We start from the raw sequence: 14,632 nt of genomic DNA, 5'->3' as shown, positions 1-14,632 counted from the left end.
CTCTTTTACTATTTCCTTTAAAAATATATTCCTTCCGTCCCATAAAAAAAGAATCACTCTACTTTTGTTTTTGTCGTAACCAAAATGACTCATTATTGAAAGTAAAAATCTATTATCTTTACTTTATTCTCTTCCTTACTTTAATCTCTTCACTCAAAACACAAAATTAATTTGCCCATAAATTATTGTGAATAAAAAATAATAAATAAATATTTATTAAATATGTTGATTATCTAATTTAATCTAATACAATAACACAAACACATTAAAAATATATAATTATTAACATATAAATTTCAATAGCGAAACAACGTCACTAGGGGTGTGCATTCGGGTTTCGGTTCAGTTTTTTGTCAAAACCGAACCAAAACTGAAAAACAGAATTTAGTTCAAATCCAAACCGAACCGAACCCGAAAAACCGAAAACAGAACTTAAAAAACCAGAAAACCCGAACAAAACCGAAAAAATAAGTATAATATTAATATATATATGTGTGTGTAATTTATTTTATTTTATATATACTAATAGAATATTTATATATAATATAAAATTAATAATACATATAATATATATAATATAGTAGAATTTATTAAAAGAATATACTATATATTATATATAATATAATATATTAAATTAATAGAATATATATATAATTCGGTTTTTCGGTTTTTCGGTTTTTTTCTTCGCCCGAACCGAACCGAACCGAAAAACTGAAATTTTTATATTTTCAAAACCAAACCGAAAAACCGAAATAACCGAACCGAATTTCAAAAATTCGGTTTGGTTCGGTTCGGATATTCGGTTTCCGGTTTTTTTGCTCACCCCTAAACGTCACCAATCAATTACAAAAATTAAAATAAACTTCGCATAAAAATTATAAAAATTAAAATAAACTTCACATGAAAACGATTTTTCCGGACCAAGAGCACTATCAGGGTGTATCTCGCCTTGGAGAAAGAGGTCTACTCGATTCGGCTTAAAAATACCGTTCTTTATTCTATTTAATAATTCAATTAGTAGTTTCATTACTCTCTACTTCTTTGATTTCCATTGGGTTGTGTTACGCACCACAATTAATTATTTTATCAGAATTTTCTTAACTATCGCAAAACGAGATAGAAACCGTCTTATGAAGTAGAAGACTTTTGGACTGACCTTAAATTGAATTTAATACTTTAGAAACCTTGCATGGAGATAGGGATGTGAGTGATGTTAGAAACCCGTTGAATGGACCAAATAGCTTGCTAAATTTGGAATTGGAAATTTCTTACCTAATACTCCCTTCGTCCCGGGCTACTCGCTCATTTCCTTTTCGGCTCGGAGATTAAGGAATGAGTGTATAGGAAAGTCAAAAATGACGGCTGTAGGTGAAATTTTTTACTAAAAATGGAAAGAGTGCAAGTAACTTGGGACGCCCAAAAAATGAAATAAGTGCGAGTAGTGCGGGACGGAGGGAGTAATATATTAGAACTTGATTAGCACACATCCCGAGCAGGGCTAACTCGGAACCCTGTAGGGTCCTGGTGGACTAGACCTAGGTGCGCTATTATCTATTCTTCTGTCTTATTCGATAACAGATTTGACACTTATAAAGGCAAAAAAAAAAACTGATCCTGACAAATAGAGATTTGGCGCAAAATTCGTTAAAAAAATTGGTAGAGAGTAAAGGATAAAATCTTTCAACCCCTATCTTTACGTGGACATCTACAAAAATGGATACAATTAAAACAAATCTTATTTACACATATCCTGTATATTTGATATAGATCTCAAATAGCCCTAACGCCAGTCCCCCTCTTAGCCATGTGAAATGTTTTCTTGAGAAAATGATTGGCAGCTCGGTCTTTCCTAGCACAGAGCACCCTCAATATGGTGTTGGCATCAGAGCGGCTCCAGTTTGCTGTGGTAGGCGGTATGGGGATCTTATGGCCTTCTCCACACGACTCGGTTGCAACGCTGTTGAAATCCTCGATCAATTGCTCCGTGGACTGCCCCATGAGCGCCAACACCCCTTGCACCACCTCAGACTCCCTCTCCACCATGTCGTCCGCGCTCAGGAACGTGCAGAATAACGACTTGAGGAGTTCGAAATCCTCCTCTATGGCAGGGTGATCTAGCTGGCAGAACATCCTGTTGTTTCCCCCGGCTAGAAGCACCCTCATAAACAACTCAAAGCATGCCCTCATCACTTCCTTGAGCGCCATGGGCTGGCCTCTCTCGCTGACTATGGCGCACAGGAGAGTGAGGTTCTGCTTTAGAACTCTCAGCGCCGAATTGATGCGCATGTTGCCCACGCCACCCACGTAGAGGTTGCCGTGCAGAACGGAGTTGGAGTCTATGAATATGAGGCGGTACGCAGCCACCTCAGAGACATGCTGGCAGGCGATTCGTAACATGGATAAACTAGGTTCCAAGTAGGAGGAGGGTTTTCTGTTGGTGGATCGGTGGACTTTGGGCGACATGGACACTGATTTGTCCAAGCTTTGCAATTGCGAGACTAGGTAGTGCAAGGTGTTAAGCCTTATGTACAGTCGTTGCGTTCCACGGCTTGTCGTCGGCCGGTGATGGCTTCTATCGCCCCCAGACAGAATCTGGTTCAGATCTTCCACTCCAACGCTACAAGCCGCCCTTTTCCAGAGCTTTGCGAACTTTGAGTCACGGCTGCAGCGTGTTAGTGGTGGAAGTGTAGGCATGCAGCCCTGCTTTGTTCCTGCAAAATTGATTCATGAAACCATAGATAGATACCATACGATGATATATCCATCTTACCGCATGAGGCAACAAAGGCAATGTATTCACGTAAGACGGTCTGCAAGGCATCGATGAGATAATGGAATGAGGTCTCGGTTATAGTGATGGAAATGTCGAAGAAATTCTCGAGGGCTTCCTTGGCAAAGGAGACCACCTCTACTGCTGAATAAGCGTGAGGTTCATGTTTCGACTTGGGATTCCATGTCTGCAACACCATCACCAACCATAAATTCATTACCATGCATATGAAATACTATTATGATGACTTAATAATAATTAATTACTTCAGTTTGCTTCGCTCTCAAGACATGCTCCTTCCCTTTGGACAGTCTGTCTTGAATCCATTGCTTCATCTGTTTATAAATGATGGTATCCACTTCATAAAGAACCATCTCTTTTACAATGGCCTTGCCACCGTCCTCGCACTCCACCGCATCCTCCACCACCAGCTGCACCAGGCTCTTCTCCAGCTTCCCGGCCCTCTGCATGACCATCACCGTCTCATTCAAGAGCGGCGATCTTCCTGTCAAATATTGCTTGAGCAAACCCCCGTAGCACGTGTGCAGCGTCACTGCAGCAACCCCAGCGGCGATCGGGTGCCATCTCTTCAGAAGAGGGCTGAAAGTGTCCTTCTCCTTCATGGCCAGCTCTTCTATTTTCCCTGCTAACTTCATTAGCAGCTCGCTTGCCTCCCGCGCTTCGCCGTTGCTCATCAACTCCGTTGCGTCTTCATTTTCTACCATCTTTTTTTTCCAATTTGATTAATTAGTTTTCATCTTAATCTATTTTGAGTGACAAGTAAGGGCGGACAGAGAGAGTATTTGTTTACAAACCTTGTCGAATGCGTTCTTCAGAGAAGATCGAATGTAATAATCAACTCGATTTCCAGTGAATTCGTTGGCGCCGGAAACAACGTAAGTTGGTACATCCTCTTCTAATATTTTGTTAAGGGAGAAAAGTAAAGGAAGCATATTCTCCATTAGGCCAATTGTTTCTCTGTTGAAATTGTCATGGTAATTAAGCAACCTGGATTCCATCCACATGTTCATGGAATTAAGAGCTTGGGCGAGCATTCTGAGATAGTAAGGATCTCGGTCTGATTTCTTAGCATCACTAGCAACCTCAGTCAACATGGCATAAGATGCAGCTAGGAGATCAGGTTCCACTTGACCAGTCGCGACAAATTGCTCGAAAAGAACCCAGGTGAAGCTGAGGTTGTGGACGTATCTGTTGATTCCCAAAGTGGACCATGTCTTCTTGATGAGCTCGATCAACTCATCGACTTCGTCTAGCACCATGGTCTCTTCCTTGGAGTCGAAGATGGAAGCGAGCAGTGATGTGTAGATGTGGACATTGAGAGGGTATCCGTCAGCCCAGTGGCAGACATCGGTGCTGCCTCCATTGGGGCTGCGCCAGGCCAGAGATACCACACAGTTGCAGAGAGCTCGCATGGTAACGGAGTTTTTTCCGGTGTCAATGGCCTTCTGGTCGGAGGAGTCTAGAATCTCTTTAAACTTGATGGCGAATGCATCCATTTTGTCTAGCGGGATGGATGGGTGGAGTACTAGTCCTGCCTCTAGTATTTTCAGCTGTCGCCTCTGCCACGTGTGGTACTCATCTGCGTCGCTGAACTCCGATGGCTTTAGGTGCCGGAGAAGCTCCAATGGGAGGATGATCGTCTCTGCACGCCGCCCCATCTAAACACCACCACCACCAACCACCTCCTATATAAATTAACATTATAGGTAATCTTAAATGCATAACTGCATAAATAAATTCTTGTTATGCAGTTATGCATTTATATAGGAGTACTTATTTGAAGATGCAAAACCTGGAATGAATACCTACTTGGCCAACAAGAGTTCTCATCAGAGTTTTCCGCAGCCTATTGTCGCTCTGCTCACTCACTTTCATCTGCTGCCGCATAATCTCCGCCGAAGTCAGCGGCCGCCTCGTCCTCGAAACAGGCCCGAACCTCGGGCTGGACGGATCGGGCGTGGACGAGCCAGGGGACGTGGGCATGGGCACTGCCCCGCATGAGTTTGTCCGCCGCGAAGCCGGCGAGCGTTTCAGCATCTTGAGCCCCAATGCTCTCTTCACGCGGCTGGTGACGGCCATTCCAACGCCGTTATGCTTCCCTGGGGAGCCGGGGCAGGCCCCGTACGGGTCGGCGGTGTCGATGGAGGAGTTGTAATAGGAGAGGGCGTTACGGCCTCCGAAGCCAGGAGAGGAGCGGCACGCCGTGAAGAACACCTCGTAGGCCGCCTCGCGGAGCTCATCGCGCTCGAGCCCTTCGATCCCGCTGAAGGGCGACGAGAGGTCGTGTGTGGGTGTGGACGAGCGGTGGCTGTTAGGAGTGCGCGGCGAGGAGGGGGCGCTCTGGTGGCTCACGGAAATGCGGAAATCACGACCCATTGCCGGTGGGGTCGAATTTCCGGCGAGTGAAATCTGCGTTGTGAAGAATCCGGCGGGAGAGATGCACTGATTCACATAATATTGCTAAGAAAATAGGAGGCAAGGGTCGAGAGAGAGAGGTGATCAATGTTGAGAAATAAGGTGGCTGGCTTACCAATCCAACATTAACTATTTAAGGAAAATTCTATTTTAAGTTTGCGATCCGAATTTTTTTAACAACTTCTAAATAAACTGTATCATACTTATATTACTCTATTATGATACTAATACGATTTAAAATATCACATCTCAGTTCATGATTAAGAATCAATAACATCCATCATATTTATTAATTTAATATATCATGCATGCAGGTTACAATACTTTATACTTTTTCCGTGCACCAATAAATGTCTTAATTTTAACCGGTACGAGTTTTAAAAAATTGTTTCACTTTAAGAAAGAAAGTGGGAAAAAAATTAGTAAAAGGTGGATTCTACTTTTATATATTAGGATTATAATTAATTTCAATCGAAAAATGTATGGTAATCCGTTAAAACTAAAGTAATTATATCATAAAATTATTTTGCATTTTCATAATTAAATGTGTACCTTTCTTGTGTTGATATGCCTAGGGTACTGACTACTGATCCCCTAACATCAGCCTTTAACATAAGAACCAATTAATGTGGAACATTAATTATATGTAACCACTTTTGTTCTAAGTAAGCCATTGGCAGCATTTATTCCTGCCTGTTACAACACAGGTTAAGCTTACAATCCATTATCAGCTCTTCTAATGAATTCAATTGAAAATGTTGCATTAATACATGAAAAGGATTCTAAATATTCTTACAGTAAGAGTAACACTATGATTGGCCACTTAAAATGTGTAATCTTAAATCTATGAACATAGCTGTGTACTTTAGTCGACACGTACCTTTAGTCCATCCTCGTGAAAGCCATAGCCTGAGAGAACAATACAAAGAAACAACATAAGTATATATTGGGAGTAGATGGCGTCGTGCATTAGTGAAAATGGCTTTTCCATGCACCTTGATATGCTCCACAGAACCAAATCCTTCTCTTCCCTTGTATGAGATCTAGCTGAGATGAAGCTTTAGACGCAGCAACTGACGGAATGGGGTGGCCAGTCGACCACTTCAGCAGTGTGTGTTGAGGTGTGGAAGGAGGGTTGAGCGTCACTAGATAAGGTAGCCTGTTACGGACCATGCAGCTCGGATTAGGGAGAGTGTTACCGAAGGGCTAGCGGACGAGGAGATCGTGGATACAAGGGAAACAAATCACAAAGAGCCAGAACGGAGCATCGCGAGGGACCGATCACGGAGACAGAGACGTCAACCGAACCGCTTGGCCGACTACGCCAAGCCTTGAGGCGGACTTCACCAAGCCGAGACAGAAGAGGATTATTTAGTTTAGTTATTTCCTTTTATTTCATTATTTTTATTGTTTAGGGATTTATTTTGTTATTTTAATTATTATTTTGCGTCGAGCGTATTATAAGCTCCTTTCCGGGTTTTTCTTCGTTGATTCTTGAGTTCTTTCTTTTTTTGTTAAAGCATGTTAATTGAATTCCATTTTAATGAAGAAGATTAGATTTATTCTGAATGGGGGAGTGACGCACAAGGGTTATGCGTCGTTCAATAACGCATAAGGGTTATGCGTCTTACTCTAATGATGCATAACCCTTGTGCGTCACACTGGTTAGTATTCCCGCCTATCACCCGGGTGACTCGGGTTCGATCCCCGGCAATGGCGCATTTTTTAAGTGGTTAGTATTTGATAAAAATGAGTTATTCTAAACATTTGTTTTTGGCAAATACATATTACTTTTTGCAATCATCAAATCAATATATATATATATATAGGGTAGTGATCAAGGTATAACTAATCTTAAGTGTATAACTAGAGAACAAATCTCAGCCACACATCTTAATGGAACAAATATTATTTATTTTAATAATACAAAATAGGCTAAGGGTATTTTTGGAAATTACAATATGAAAATATAAAATAGGATCATGAACATGCTTCTGTGAAAATTGTTGTTCCAGCGCGAATTGAAATCACCCAACGTAACGCCAAAACCCACTTGCTCTGCCTTCAGCTCGATACAAGTGTAAAAGGAGGTGGATCGAATGATCAGTCTACATTCACAATTACAATAGAGCTCGCTTCGCAATTGAGGATTTCGTCGTCAAGACTACTATCAACTACTTTCAACTGCTCCTCTCTCTTTCCAATTCTTTTATATATACGGATTATAATTGATGTTGATAAAATTGTAAACTTAGATTAATCCCACAACTTTAACATTATTTTGGCTTGTGTTTGAATTTTTTATCGTGTAAAAATTAATATTAAGCACGGTAGTTGAACATTTTGTCTCCATAGAAATTTAACTTTTTTCAAATTTAATATTATGAGATAATTAAAAAAATATTAAAATTATAAAATAATTAGCTATTTTTGTAAAAGGTTAGAATGATGAGAAATTGACTGTGACTTTTCTGCCAATTTATAATTTAATCAAGCAACCAAATTTTTTTTTTAATTATATAAGTAGTACAGTACCAACTTTCGTTTATATGTTTGGGTAAAGATCATGCTTCTGTGAAAACATGATTTTACTTCACTCTTGTGTACAAAACACATCACTTTTATTCTGATTTTACTTCACTCTTGTTCACAAAACACTTCACTCTTGTTCAGAAAACACTTCACTCTTGTTCACAAAACACTTCACTCTTGTTCAGAAAACACTTCACTCTTGTTCACAAAACACATCACTCTTATTCTGATTTTACTTCACTCTTGTTCACAAAACACATCACTCTTATTCTGATTTTACTTCACTCTTGTTCACAAAACACATCACTTTTACTCAGGTTTTACTTCACTCTTGTTCACAAAACACATCACTCTTACTCAGATTTTACTTCACTCTTGTTCACAAAACACATCACTCTTACTCAGGTTTTACTTCACTCTTGTTCACAAAACACATTACTCTTACTCAGATTTTACTTCACTCTTGTTCACAAAAACACATCACTCTTACTCAGATTTTACTTCACTCTTGTTCACAAAAACACATCACTCTTACTCAGATTTTACTTCACTCTTGTTCACAAAACACATCACTCTTACTCAGATTTTACTTCACTCTTGTTTACAAAACACATCACTCTTACTCAGATTTTACTTCACTCTTGTTCACAAAACACATCACTCTTACTCAGATTTTACTTCACTCTTGTTTACAAAACACATCACTTTTAGCATGATTTCACTTCACTCTTGTTTACAAAACACATCACTCTTAGCATGATTTTACTTCACTCTTCACTCTTAGCATGATTATTTTTGGGACAATTCAACATTGATATTATAATTAGATCAGAGCAAGACGAAACAGAAATGGGCTACATCTGAAATACATAGCTAAAATCTCACAAAATTCAAATACTACACTACATCCCATCATAAAAATTGCAACAATAGCTTATCACCTAATGTTAATTCCCTAATTAAAGGAAATCAAAACTAAGAAAAATAGAAGATAAATTGGGAAATGCAGGCTAAATCATATCATAGATCTGTGTGTTCCCGCTCGGGGTCAGATGCCACGATCATGTGCGACAAGATGTCGTAGAGCGGCCCGCCCTTGGCCATCGCCTCCTTCTTCTCCTTGATCACCGAGATGAGCTCCTTCCGGAGCGCCGCCGCCACCTTGTTGACGGTGGCGGTGTTGTTGGCCGCTGGAAGAGTGATGATTGGAGACACCGATGCAGATTCCTTCGTCGGGGAAAGAGAGTCACTTGAATCGCGAAAATATTGATAATTTCCAATCGAATTCCTCTTCAATCGGACGAATCGACGGTAGGAGAGCTGAGAACTATTTTGCAGAAGAAGGAAGAGGATGAGAAGAGAAGAAAGCGGTTTCTTTTTCAAATGTCAATGATGTAATCTAATTTTGGATGTGCAATGACCATTATACCCCCGCCTTATTATTGTGGAGTAAATTTGTGATTGAGGGAACTAATATCTCATTAAATTCAAAAATTAATACTAGCCCTTGATTTTTTTGATCTTGTGGCTATTATTTGTTCTCTAGTTATATGGTTAAGAGGTGTTTGCCATAGATCATGACCCTATATATATATATATATATATATATATATATATATATATATATAGGGTTGTGATCAAGATAGAACTATTCTTAAATGTAGAATCAATCTTAAATGTAGAACCAAGGCCAAATTTGGATTGAAAACATGATTAGTGGGGTGGTTATAACCGATGCATAGTGATTATGTATGAAATTTGATCTTGACTATCCTTTTTCCTCATCCAATGGATGAAATGTAGTTCTAGGTTATACACTTTAGATTGTTTTGTATATAAGACAACCCTATATATATATATATATATATATATATATATAGGGATGTATTCATTTCCTTTTCCTATATTTCCTCCTTTTTCCTTCTTAATATCAGCCATTAGATTAGAGAAATGGACGGTCAAGATCAACATTGGGTAATTAATCCCGTGTTGCATTATTTGTCATATTTTGTGCATTATGAGGGTACAATAGTAATCTAATAATGGCTGGAAACCCCTACGAATAATGCACTACATGGTCACGAGTAATGCATATAATTGACTATATAATGCACAATATGTTAACTGCAATGCATACGAATAAGATGTACCATGTTATGATGTTTGGACACACGTTTCTTGTTTCCCCTAAGGGTTTAATAAGCTTAGGGGCTAGGGTATAGTACGTAGACACGTATGTAATCTTCACATGGTAACGAGTAATGGATATAATTGGCTATATAATGCACAATTTGTGAACTGCAATGCATACGAACAAGATGTGATGTGTTATGATGTTTGACACACGTTTCTTGTTTCTCCTAAGGGTTTAATAAGCTTAGGGGCTAGGGTATAGTACGTACGCATTAATAACAAATTATAAAATGATACGAATAATTCACCAAATTGTCACGAGTAATGGATGTTATTAACTATATAATGCACAATATGTGAACTGCAATGCATACGAATAAGATGTACCATGTTATGATGTTTGACACACGTTTCTTGTTTCCCCTAAGGGTTTAATAAGCTTAGGGGCTAGGGTATAGTACGTAGACATTACTAAATGCACGTATGTAATCTTCAATCCGTTGATTAACCCATATACACAATACCTCTAATAATGCATAATATACTGAGATAATGACAATTAACAGCTACATAATGCACTACCTAAACCAAATAATGCACATACGTATACTCCAATAACAACAATTTGTTAGTAATGTCTACGTACTATACCCTAGCCCCTAAGCTTATTAAACCCTTAGGGGAAACAAGAAGCGTGTGTCAAACATCATAACATGGTACATCTTATTCGTATGCATTGCAGTTCACATATTGTGCGTTATATTGTTAATAACATCCATTACTCGTGACAATTTGGTGAATTATTCGTATCGTTTTATAATGTGTTATTAATGCGTACGTACTATACCCTAGCCCCTAAGCTTATTAAACCCTTAGGGGAAACAAGAAACGTGTGTCAAACATCATAACACAGCACATCTTGTTCGTATGCATTGCAGTTCACAAATTGTGCATTATATAGTCAATTATATCCATTACTCGTTACCATGTGAAGATTACATACGTGTCTACGTACTATACCCTAGCCCCTAAGCTTATTAAACCCTTAGGGGAAACAAGAAACGTGTGTCCAAACATCATAACATGGTACATCTTATTCGTATGCATTGCAGTTCACATATTGTGCATTTTATAGTCAATTATATGCATTACTCGTGACCATGTGGTGCATTATTCGCAGATACCAAAATGTGGCAGTTACTTTTCCGTCAAATGTCAATAATAACCCTGTAATGCATACAACCACCTTCTATAATGCAACACGGAACCAGTTTTATAGAATCAATCTGATCCGTTGATACCTTAGATCTAACGCGTAATATTAAGAAGGAAAAAGGATCTAAGATGTAAAAGGAGAATAACGCTCCCCTATATATATATATATATATATATATATATATATATATATATATATATATGGTAGTGTTAAACTCCTTTTCTCCTCTTAGATTTAAGTTCCTTCTTAATCTGAACCGTTAGATCTCATTCATCAACGGTCCAGATGATCTGCATTATTACACTATAATGGTGCATTATTAGTCGGTGTGCATTATTCAACTGAAAATCTGCATTATTACACTATAACGGTGCATTATTAGTCGGTGTGCATTATTTAACTGAAAATCTGCATTATTAAATGACACGTGGCATCAATCTAACCGTCGGATGACAAAATCGTGGGGCTGAGATCAAGAAGGAAATAGCAGAAAATATGGAAAAAGGATTTGAATACAATCCTCTATATATATATATATATATATATATATATATATATATATATATATATATATATAGGGAGATGATCAAAACAAGTATGTGTTTAAATCCAGAAATGCAGCCCAAATCTTGGCCCTAGGATTAGATGATCTAATGGTCAATAATTAACCAAAAACACGGAAGGTCATAATTAAGCAGTTTTAGGTCATATTATAATATTTGAGTTTAATGTCATGTTAAGATCATTTTAGGTCATGCTTTGTTAGTATGACCTAAACATAAACTAACAATGACCTAAACATGCCCTACGCATGATATTGTTCTGCGTTTCTGTATTTAAATCTAGTTTTGCATAGATTAAAACCCTATATATATATATATATATATATATATATATATATATACTATAACTTTTCTTGCTCAAATCAATATACTAACTTGTCTTGCTAGGCTAAGATTTTGACTTAGTAAATTTTGTACGTATTTTTTGGATTATAACTTGAGTCTAAGTCTACACACACAATCGTGAAATTACGTGAGAGAGGCAAAGAGAGAGAGGTGAATTATTGAGGGATGAGACTATAGAATATCATCGACAAAGTAAAGAAATTTGTCACTAAGTTAGAAACATCTATTGGTGGTATGTATACTTGTAATTATTAATTAATTACGTGATTATTAATTTATATTTTTCTACAACACGTCGTATTCCATAACTCGAGCATCGTGCTAATCAAAGTTCATACCAATCATGAATTGCTTTACTATATTTTACTTACTCTTTTTCTATGAAAAGATTCAAAACGGAAAGTCGCCAAATATGAATCTAAATATTTTATTTATAAATATGTGTTAATAAAAATTATGGAATTATAATGTTCCTATTAAAAGGGTGTTTATTATTAAAAGGGTGTTTATATATAGGTGGCTTTCATATTAAAATAAACATCCGATAAATTACGACAAGCATGCGATGCACACTTCATGATTGGCAATTTGAAAGTTCATATATTTAATATTTTTATTTTACTTTTACATTTTATAAATTGTGACAAGAAATACGATTGGTCTGCCAAATGATTTACAAAAACCAAACCTTTTCACCAAAGAAAAATGATAGATATACTCGTCGTTGTGCAAACAATATGCGTTCATATAAATATTTGTCAAATTGATTATCAATTATCATTGAACTATGCATGCAATTATACATATATGAAATGTTCAATTCAAATAAAAAGAGTGGAATTTTTTTAAAAAAAATAATAGGAACTCTCCTACTTTTATATTGTGGGCATTAATTTGATAGGGCTAAAGATAATTTTTAATTATATTTATAATATGGATTGATGCATTTATATTTTTATTGAATTTAATTTTTTAATGTTTGTGTTGATTTTAAAGTAATCGAGGGTGATAAACATAGACAATAAGAGTAATATGTATTTGTCAAAAACAAATGTTTAGAATAACTCATTTTTATCAAATACTAATCACTTAAAAAAATGCGCCATTGCCGGTGTGAAAGTGTGTCCATGCAAACTACTGGAGCTCGGCTTCTGAGCTCGGAAATGAAGCTCGGCTTTGAGTCCGGTTGTGATCGAGTGGTGGAGCCTCGGCAGCTCCGAGAAGAGATCAAGAAATAAAGCTCGGCTTTGAGCTAGCCGAGAAAGGCAGTTCGGTTGATAACCGAGAAAGGCAGTTCGGTTGATAGCCGAGAAATGCAGTTCGGTTGCTAACCAAGAATGGCAGTTCGGTTGATAGCCGAGAAATGCAGTTCGGTTGCTAACCAAGAATGGCAGTTCGGTTTTAGCCGAGCAGCGGTTATAACTAACTTTGGGAAATAGAGTTAGTTGGATTTTATTTCTTGATTGCATCTTGTATAAATAGCTCGATAGAGCTCAGTAGTGAGAGACGCAGAACACAGATTACACACACAATTAGAAGAGAATTCTTGCACTAGCTAGCGTTTGCTTAGAGTGATAGATTGTGAGTGTGAAGTTCTTGTATTGAGAGTTCCATCAATAAGATTCCGGTCATCTTCTCCGTGGACGTAGGTGGATTATCACCGAACCACGTTATATCGTTTGCGTGCTTTATTTCATCGTTCGTGCGTGTGTGAGATCGGCGGTATCACGACCCAACAAGTGGCGCCGTCTGTGGGAAGACTTCCACGATTTGCCGATTGATTGGTTTCTGGGTGAGTTCGTGTCTAGAGGTTCCGTTGTATAAGCTGATCTTGGCGATTGCCCACCGCTCGTTTTGAGAAATGTCTACAGCCAAGTTCGAGGTGGAAAAGTTCACCGGGAGAAACGATTTTGGGCTGTGGAGGCTGAAGATGAAGGCCATCTTGATGCAGCAAGGCCTATGGGATATCTTGAAGAATGAAGGTGACGCTAAAGAAGGCAAACCTGATGCTGATGAAAAGGAGAAGCAAAGGCTTCAAGATATGCAGTATAAGGCTTATAGCACCCTGATCTTGAACCTCACGGACAGGGTGCTAAGGGAAGTTTCCAAGGAGGAGACGGCTGCAGGAGTATGGGGGAAACTTGAGTCATTGTACATGACCAAGTCTCTGGCGAACCGGTTACATTTGAAGCAAAGGCTTCTTGCTTTCAAGTTTTCAGATGGGAAGAGCATTTCTGAACAGCTCGAGGAGTTTGGGAAATGCATAGATGATCTTGAGAATATCGATGAGGTCATTAAAGATGAGGATAAGGCATTGATGTTGCTCAATTCCCTGCCTAAAAGTTATGAGCACTTCAAGGATGCAGTGCTTCTTGGAAGAGAAACCAAGGTCACCTATGAAGAGATTCATTCTGCATTGAAGATGAAGGAATCGCAGAAGGCTAATAACAAACAAACTGATCCAGTAGCTGAGAGTCTGCATGTGAAAAATAATCAGAATAAAAGGGGTTCCAAGAAGAAGTTCCAGAAGAAGGAAGAAGGTGGAGTATGGAAGGAGAAGAGAAGCTGTCACTACTGTAAGAAACCGGGCCATTTAAAGAAGCATTGTTTTGCTTGGAAGAGGAAACAAGAGCAAGA

General features: G+C 38.2%; 1 protein-coding gene across 1 annotated transcript; it reads right to left on the bottom strand.

Moving 5' to 3' along the window:
• Positions 1-1,703: 1,703 nt before the first annotated feature.
• Positions 1,704-5,254, bottom strand: LOC121773892 (protein unc-13 homolog). The gene is made up of 5 exons (XM_042170816.1): positions 4,601-5,254; positions 3,586-4,449; positions 3,037-3,495; positions 2,771-2,957; positions 1,704-2,711 (listed from the first exon to the last, which is right to left on the bottom strand). The coding sequence occupies exons 1-5, from the start codon at positions 5,165-5,167 to the stop codon at positions 1,771-1,773; spliced, it is 3,018 nt and encodes a 1,005-aa protein (XP_042026750.1). The 5' UTR covers positions 5,168-5,254; the 3' UTR covers positions 1,704-1,770.
• Between the last annotated feature and the right edge of the window lie 9,378 nt (positions 5,255-14,632).

Source organism: Salvia splendens, chromosome 17 (assembly GCF_004379255.2).
Source record: "Salvia splendens isolate huo1 chromosome 17, SspV2, whole genome shotgun sequence".
NCBI classification, from domain to species: Eukaryota; Viridiplantae; Streptophyta; class Magnoliopsida; order Lamiales; family Lamiaceae; genus Salvia; species Salvia splendens.
This window is presented reverse-complemented; position numbering and strand designations above follow the sequence as displayed.